At 34.5% G+C, this 8,785-nt stretch overlaps 1 protein-coding gene across 4 annotated transcripts; it reads left to right on the top strand.

Annotated features, from left to right (window-relative positions):
• The first annotated feature begins 441 nt into the window (after positions 1–441).
• LOC110092149 (microtubule-associated protein 70-2) lies at positions 442–4,915 on the top strand. 4 transcript variants are annotated; one of them, XM_020816561.2, is made up of 11 exons: positions 442–923; positions 1,359–1,444; positions 1,551–1,616; positions 1,703–1,873; positions 1,961–2,131; positions 2,285–2,440; positions 2,551–2,697; positions 2,778–2,849; positions 2,961–3,503; positions 3,594–3,766; positions 4,274–4,572. In XM_020816561.2, the coding sequence occupies exons 1-10, from the start codon at positions 695–697 to the stop codon at positions 3,762–3,764; spliced, it is 1,812 nt and encodes a 603-aa protein (XP_020672220.1). In that variant the 5' UTR covers positions 442–694; the 3' UTR covers positions 3,765–3,766; positions 4,274–4,572. The 4 variants fall into 4 exon arrangements, with proteins under 4 accessions (XP_020672220.1, XP_020672218.1, XP_020672217.1 ...); XM_020816559.2 differs by having other exon boundaries at positions 4,248–4,572; XM_020816558.2 differs by lacking the exon at positions 4,274–4,572 and adding an exon at positions 4,580–4,915 and having other exon boundaries at positions 444–923.
• Positions 4,916–8,785: the final 3,870 nt, after the last annotated feature.

Here is an 8,785-nt window from a genome sequence, read left to right as displayed (position 1 = left end):
ATGTCATATATAAAATAATTCATAATATAATATACATTATTATTGATGATATTTTGTTAACTCAATATTTTATTTTGATCTAACCAAAAATCAATTAAGTTACACTGTGAAGTCTTTCATCTCTTCTATAAGAAACATATTAGTCTAATAAATATATATCTAATTAAATGATCATAATTATAATATATAAAATGTTTTATGTTGTACCAATGTAAGCTCAATTCAACAAGCAACGTTGAGGCAAATCAACTTAAGACTAAAATTTAGCTTTTGTTTATGGGTCATATTGATTGCTTGCAAGCTTTGTGGCTAAAAAATATTTATTTTTCGCTAATGGCCCTTTTAAATAATAATATTTATTTTCATTTACATTAGCTAGAATTGAAATGCAATATTATCAAATATTCAATCCTGCACAGTTTTGTCGGCAATGCTGACAGTTAAATACAGTTGGGGACAGCGGACGCGCGAGGAGGATAAAGGGGGAATTTTTCTCACATTTACTTCACAGAAATTAACAAAGTTCACTCTTTTTCCTTGTCAAAATCTGTCGGGGTTAGGGTTTCTCCCCGTCGCCCGTGATTAAACTTGGAAGCTCGTGTGGCCTTGGCGAGGTTTCTTCGAATTGCTCGGTGTCTGGCCTTTTGCTTTAGGTTTTGCCCATTTTGAAGAGCTCGTGGGCTGAAAGATTGTGATGATGGAGGAGAATAGAAGGAATCAAGGGTTGGAAGAACTATGCGGATCCGATCTTGCTTCGTCTTTTCCGGTGAATATGACTATGTCAGCGGAAGTTAAGCCGATATTGGCTGCGAAGAAGAGATGCCCGAAAATTTTAAGTCTTGATGAGGAGGAGTTCATGAGCTTGTTGCATGGCTCAGATCCTGTAAAGATAGAGCTCAATCGCTTGGAAAATGAAGTAAAAGGTAGTCGCTTGCTTCTCCGAAGTTTCTAATGTTTTAAATTTATTTAAAGTTTAAAGAATTGTTTGTTTTGTCTCTCATTTGGATTATCTAGTTATATGGAATTCATGATTCCACGAGATAGTAAACAGCTCGGTTAGCTTTTTCCATTCTTAGTTTTCTACGCTATAGTTTGCAAATTTAAAGTCTAGGTCTGGTATGGTCTGGAAATCATCTAGCTTTGATCTTTGCAGTCTTACAGAAATGTCATTTCCTTTTGATAATCATAGAATCAAGCACCCGGTAGTTGAATTTTAATTAGTTTAAACTGTAATTTATGGTATGTGTGGAGATATGTTGTTCAATGAGGCTTAGCATCCATCTGTAATTTCTCTAGGATATAATTGATGTCTGCATTTATTTTAAATGGAAGAGTTGATTCTCTTCCTTAATACACAGACAAAGATCGGGAGCTGGCTGATGCCAATGGTGAGATTAAGAGCCTAAGATTGATAGAGCGAGCAAAAGATAAGGCTCTTGCTGAGGTAATCCTGTCTGTAACTCTTCTTTATGTCAGCTATCAACTTAAGATAGATTAACAGTGTCAATTTATATCCAACGCTGATCAAGCTATAATCTCCGAGCTTTTAGGTTACTGAAGAACTTGAGAAAATGTCAGGCAAGTTGCAGGCTTCAGAAGCAGCTCTTGAAGACAAGGTATGATCTCAATGTGTTCACCAAAATCTTTTTTTTTTTTGTAACAAGCTTAATGGTAGTATTTGAATTACTGATGCTTTTATCAGAACCTAGAAATCAAGCGACTTACTGATGAGAAGAAAGAAGCACTCTCAGCACAGTTTGCTGCTGAGGCGACTTTGCGCCGAGTTCATGCTGCCCAAAAGGATGAGGAATTGCCTCCTTTAGAGGCTATTCTTTCCCCACTTGAAGCAGAGATTAAGTTTCTACGACAAGAGGTTTGGTTGAGGCTGCTGGCTTATTTTTTTTGCAGGAAAAGTGTTCTTATTTGATCCATGGCTGAATAATCTATCCTATTCTTTCAGTTGACAAAGGTGCAGGATGATAATAAGGCCTTAGAGAGATTAACAAAATCTAAGGAAGTGGCTTTGCTGGAAGCTGGAAGAGAGGTGCAGCTTGCAAATGTAAAGGCTGCTCTAGTTGATGATTTACTGAATAAAAATCAAGAACTCACAAAGCAGAACGATATATGCCAGGTAACAGTTATGATTTTCATGATTATTTTGAAGTTCAAATATTGAAGTCCCCAAGTTGGATGAATAAAGATTACGAGGAACAATAATTTTGATCTTATTCATATAATCACATAAGAGTTGATATAGCTATTTCTATGAACTTGACCATTTCAGGAAGAATATAAAATACTTGATAGAATGCACCGGCAGAAGATTGCAGAGGTTGAGAAGCTTGGCCAGACTATCCATGAACTGGAGGAAGCTCTTCTCTCAGGGGCTGCAGCAGCAAATGCTGTGCGCGACTATCAACGCCAAGTTAATGAATTGAAGGTATCATCCTAAAAATCAAAATTTCAACTTCTTGGAAATTTAAAGTTGGCCATTTATGGATCTCTCTCCCAACACTAAATGAAGTTTTGTTTTTTTACTTTTCTTCCTAGGGGGAAAAGAAAACTCTTGAAAGGACATTATCTCGTGTGATGGTTACAGAGAATAGAGTTGCTGCAGCTATTGCTACTGAATGGAAAGATGCTAATGACAAAGTTATTCCCGCAAAGCAATGGATCGAAGAACGGCGCATCTTAATGGTATTTTCTGTTGAATTAAACATATTGCAGGTGGTGTTAGGGAAAATTTTGTTTGAATATGCTAAATGATTGTATTTCAGGGAGAAATGCAACAACTTCGTGACAAGCTAGCAATAGCGGAGCGCGCTGCTAAAGCAGAAGCTCAGCTGAAAGTATGATGACTATTATTTTTTTATAATTCATGAACTTTCTAATCTGTATTATCAATATTTCCAATAATGTGATGTGATGTACTGTGCCCTCATATGCTTATGAACTTTTAGGAGAGATTCCAGTTGCGTTTGAAAGTATTTGAGGATGGACTAAAATGCTCTCTTAGATCTGGCATTCGTTGTGAACCAAGAAATACTCACAATGGATTGATGAGGAGCCTCTCAGAGATTGGAACTGATACTTCTGCTGGTCCTTTAACAAATGGGACTTCAATGCGAAAATCATTTCCTGTTGTAAAATCAATGTCATTATCTAGCCCCACCAGTGCAATCCTTAAACACGCAAAGGGAACATCTAAGTCATTTGATGGAGGTAGATCAACAGAATATGATAACTGCAGAACTAAAACTTGTGGAGGTGCATGCAGTATAAACTCCTTGAGAGAGGAGAGAGATATTTTATTACTTGATGAGAAATCTCCTGATGCAAATAAGGAGCTTTTTATTGGAAGATCATCAATTCCTACAGCTTCTATGGGAGAGGACTTCGTTTCAGGAGTTCTTTATGACATTCTACAAAAGGAGGTGGTTTGCTTAAGAAATGCTTGTCATGAGAAGGACCAGTACTTGAAAGACAAGGATAATTCTATAGAGGTATAACCCATTTTTCTATAATCATTTATGTAGAATCATTATCCAGAACTCCATGATTTCTTTCTTTGAAAATTTTAAATGGCTATCTAGTCTCTGTCAAAGAAAGTTGATACACTGCACAAGGCAATGGAGGTAGAAACAAGGAAATTACGCAGGGAAAAAACTGCTATGGAGAAAGAGGTTGCCTCTATGCGGATTGAAATAGAGCAAGAGAAAAAGGCTAGGCGCTTGAAGGGAATGGTTGCTAATCTTCAGATCTAAAGGTATGTTTTATGTGCTGTTATTTCTCAGCAGAATATTATATATTAGAAAGCCTTTGCTGCATAGGTAAAAATGACATGTTATTCTTACTAACAACATAATCAGTTGTTTTTAAGCCAAATGGTACAAAAAACTAAAATTTATGATAAGTGGTTTAAATGCTATTGATGTTAAAAAAAAAAACAAGATTATTATAATCAGATTGAATCATCTGGCAGTCATCCTACATGTTTGTGCAATCTGTTTGAACCAGATTTTCTGAATATTTGGATGTACACAATCAATCCAAACAATCTTAGGGTTCGTTTGGGACAGCTTTCTTGCTGTTTCTTAAAACAACTTTTTAGTACAAAAATTTAATTTTTTATGCTAGAAAGTTGCTTTAAGAAGTAGGAAGAAAGCGGTCCCAAACGAAGCCCTAGTTATCGGATCTTGATATAATTTCTCTAATTCTATTCCATGAAAGTTGCTATTTTTTCTCAGATTGAGGAATAGTTTGCTATTTTCAGAAGTTTACGTGCAAGGATACAGTCTTTTGCTTATAGAATGACAGCAATCATCAGAATCACAGTGACAAACATATGAAGAAGAAGATTATTTTTTTGCAACAAAATTAGTCGGTCTAATAATCAGCTAAATGAAATGGTACAATATGTTCTACAATCAGATTGGACCACATCATTTGGCTGGTCTTCTCAGACTGCTAATTTCTGTATATCTAATATCTTCCATGCAGAAAAAAAAAAGCCCTTTTCTATTTTCTGATGCAGTCTTAAGTTTAAACTCTTGCATGTACACTTTGGTACACCTTGCAGGAACCTGCCATTGATGTCAAATACAAAATACTAGAAGCCATCATGTCCCCCTCTACATCTTGTGAGGAAAACGATTCCATATATTTTTGTACTTATTGCTTTCCAGCGTTTGCACCTTTGATCTGAAAGCAGAACAAGCCTAGTTTTCAACCGGTTCTTTGAAGCTTTTGGATTGCTAGATCCATTCTTAATGAAGTACAGTGTTTGTACATAAATATTAATTTCAGCATCTGAAGTAATATTTCAATCTTTAAATTATAATATCGAGCTTTGTAACGATGTGATTAATTCATATATAAGTTTCAGAATGCAAGGTTGCAAGAGAATGTTCATTAATCTTTTCCAGGAAGGAGCAATAATCTCTCAGATTCTCCATGCCAACCACCAGCTTTACAGAGCACTTCCTTTTTCTGCACTTTATTTTGTGCCTTCCATCATTAGTCCCAAGTGCAATGATTTCTATATAATTTATTTGAAGAATCTGAATTCATAGGCTCATATTTGAAGTTACAAATTTCCTTCAAGTTCTAATTTGCTTCTCTTAATAATATATCTTTGAAGATTAGCTACTTTTTACCTTTTTCCTTTTTATCATATTTACCATATTATTTTAGGATCTTTATTTTCTTTGACTATTGCATCGATGCATATATATATTCATAAATAGTGTTCAAAATTGTTGAAGAATCCCAATCACCAACTTCAGAACCTCACCAGAATGAAGCTTTCAAGCAGTAGTTTAAGGCTTCGTTTCAGATGACTTTCTTATTACTTTTTAATGAAACTTTTTAGTAAAAAAGTCATCCTAAATGAAGCCAAAATTTTCTGTTCATAGCTTAATATTAGAATGAGATTGTAGAAGAATTAGCAACTATAGAGAGAGCTATAGATTAAAAAAAAAAAGATTATGATGACATACTTGAGAACATTTTGATGAGCACCGAGAAGTGGATGGTCATAGAATAGGATCTACCTGACACCAACCAACATATTATCATACGGATGCATAATATGTATTTTTGTTTTGTTTAGATTCTTTCTTCCTTTTTTGTTTATTTATTTATTTTTTATGTTTTGATATGCAACCGTTTTTAAATTAATAAATATGTTTTATTTCTATGATTATGAGTTGTGAGTTATGTATGATAATAACTTCGAGTATTATTCATTTGTTCTTAATATATTGAAGAGCTATTGAAATGATCCCTAGTGATGTGCAGAGGTCCAAATGTGTAAAAACTTGTTAATGTATACCCAAAAAGATGTTTAAATCACCTCTGATTTCTGCAAGCTTATAGACAAATTGAGCATCTCAAGAAGATGAACCCAATGACATCAAATTCAGTAAAATTCGAGCCTAAATGACCTCAAATCACATGATAAAAGCATTCTTTGAAGCTTTAAAACATTAATTGGATGATCAAATAATATCCAAATATGACATGCTTATAGTTGAATCGAGCGACTTGATGAGACTAATCCAACAAGCCTAAGATCACCCAATTTTGACATCATTCAAGCACTCAAATACTTGATAAAGTTTATGATCAATGGAATTAATATCAACCGTCTGATGGAACACTCCCAACATGTCATTGATTTCTCTTGATTTTCTCCATCCAACGCAGCCACCATCGAAGTTCTTCCGGACCACCGATCGAGGACAAACTTCTGCCTGTTCTCCAACTATCGTCGAAAACCTTCCTCGATGCTATGAACATCGAATCTCCTCCAAAATATTGTCACCTTCCGACTACGGACATTCCGAGCTCTGTTGCCAGACTATAGTCCTTCTGACCACCATCACCTACCGACTACGATCCTTCGAATCATCATTGCTCGCCGACTACAGTCCTATTGACCAAACAAATATGCTAATACTCTCTTAAGAACAACTGCCATATTTTTCTTCAGCTATATAATGTGATCTATACAATGTGCATTTACTACATGGAGCAACACCCTCCTCCAATGAAGGGTTTTATTTGTAATCAATCATAAATACTAGTAGATTCATTCAAATTGGGTTAGGTCATATGGTTTTTGCCCTTTTTAGGGTTTTCCTTATTAAAAATTTGGTGTCTCTTATGCATGATGCTCCATACTCTTTTATATGTTTCTATTCTAGATCTTCATTAAAAGCTAATAAGTTAAACTCTATATTTCTCTACCACCACGCATATTTCAGAACGTAACGGGTTGACACCATCTGTAGGAATTTGATTTATGATTAAGAGGTAACCTTGGCTAGTTGGCTACAACCTCAAATGTATTTGTGGCAAGATAATTTCCTCCAATATTTTCAACATCCAAGATAATACTAGTGACAACCATTTTTCAACAAATGCAAAGATGCTTCTAGAAAACTTTAAGCTTTATAAAGTCCCCAGATGAATTTCTATTCCTTGGTCAATGTATTAGTCTTAATCTTGAAAAGACAGTAACAATCTAATGACAAACCAATCTTCACATTTGATTTGAGATACACTTGGCATTCGCCCCTTTCCAAATAAGGTATAATCAATCCGAGAGGGATTCAATTTTGCCGCTTCCACACATGTTAACGTCATCGAGCACTGCTCTGACAAATAATCTCGAATAGGTCAAACATCATTGGCGGATTCTCTCAACCTCTTTCACACATGTTAATGTCATCGAGCAACACTCTGACAACCAATCTAAGATAGATAAAAAATCTTTGGTGGATTCTCTCGGCCTCTTCCACACAAGTTAACGTGTTCGAGGAACGCTTTGACAAACAACCTCAGATAGATCAAACATCCTTGATAGATTCTCTCAGCATCTTTCACACAGGTTAACGTCATTGAGCAATGCTGTGACAAATAATCTCTGATAGGTCAAACATCATTGGTTGATTCTCTTAGCCTTTTCTACACATGTTAATGCCATCGAGCAATATTATAACAAACAATTTCAGACAAGCCAAACATCCTTGATGGATTCTCTTGGTCTCCTTCACACAGGTTAATGTCATTGAGTAATGCTCTGATAAATAACCTTGAATAAGTCAAACATCCCTTGTGATTTCTCAACATTTTAAATGCAAGTTAACGACAATGAGCAATGCTCTAACAAATAACCCCAATAAGGTATGCCCATGAGGTAGCCTTGAAGGGTAGCTAGTAGTGAACAAGGTCCTCAATAGAAAGACTTCATAAGAGCAAGTGTTTGATAGGTTTGCTACTCATTCAAAGTCCATAGAAGCCTAAAAGCCTCAAAAGACACAACTATATTAAAGACCTTAGAAGGCTAATAACCTCAAAAGTTATAGGAATACAAAAAATCATAAAAGGCTAAAAGCCTCAAAATGTATAGATACATGAAAATCTCAGAAAGTTAAAAGCCTAGGAAGTTTTTATTTAAAAAGCTTAGAAGGATAAAAACTATGTAAGAAATATAATTCATCTAATTTAACTGCTTTTATAGGGGACGGAGTTCACAAATCAAAATTATTCATCACTTCAAGCAAACATTAATATTATAAAATTCTCAAAGATAAATAAAGAGAGATAATCAGGTAATTAAACATACTACAAATATTACAACATCTTCATTATCATTTGAAAATACATTTTTCAACTCACTTTCATTACTATCTTCGCCTGAATTTGCGGGATAATTTTTGAATGCTTGGTTGGGTGTTAGCTCGTCAACTACAACTTCAATCTTACGTTGTACTAGTATATCTTCTTTCAAGAAGTCATAGGCAAAGCCTTTATCAATACTTTGGAGCATCAAATAGTTTATTACGGGCCACTTGGATATAATTGTCGATTTCTTGATAATAAGCGAAAAACACGTAGGATTCTTTTATAGCCTTCGATAATATAATATCTATTCTGAAAGACATTCTTATCTCCTACAAGTATCTTGAAAGCTTCTTTTGTATGGTTTATGTCTGTGCGAGCCTAAATCATCTTATGATGAAAGAGATCAGACTTCTATCACACTAGACGAGCACACACGTCCCTTATTGTGACTAAGTATTGGCTTATCATCCTAGAAATAAATATAATACATCTTAGCAAGAGAAAAATAAGGATAGATGATTAAATAAACAAAAATAATTTATTATTTATTTGATAAACCGGTAGCTATTATGTTTGAACATAAAAAGACTAAAATACTCAACATATCATAAAACTTAACAAGCATATTTTCTATTTTAGTTTTTTATAAATAATT

The sequence above is a fragment of the Dendrobium catenatum genome, unplaced genomic scaffold (assembly GCF_001605985.2).
Source record: "Dendrobium catenatum unplaced genomic scaffold, ASM160598v2 fragScaff_scaffold_665, whole genome shotgun sequence".
NCBI classification, from domain to species: Eukaryota; Viridiplantae; Streptophyta; class Magnoliopsida; order Asparagales; family Orchidaceae; genus Dendrobium; species Dendrobium catenatum.
The sequence above is the reverse complement of the archived record's forward strand: the minus strand, read 5'-3'. Positions and strand labels throughout refer to the sequence as shown.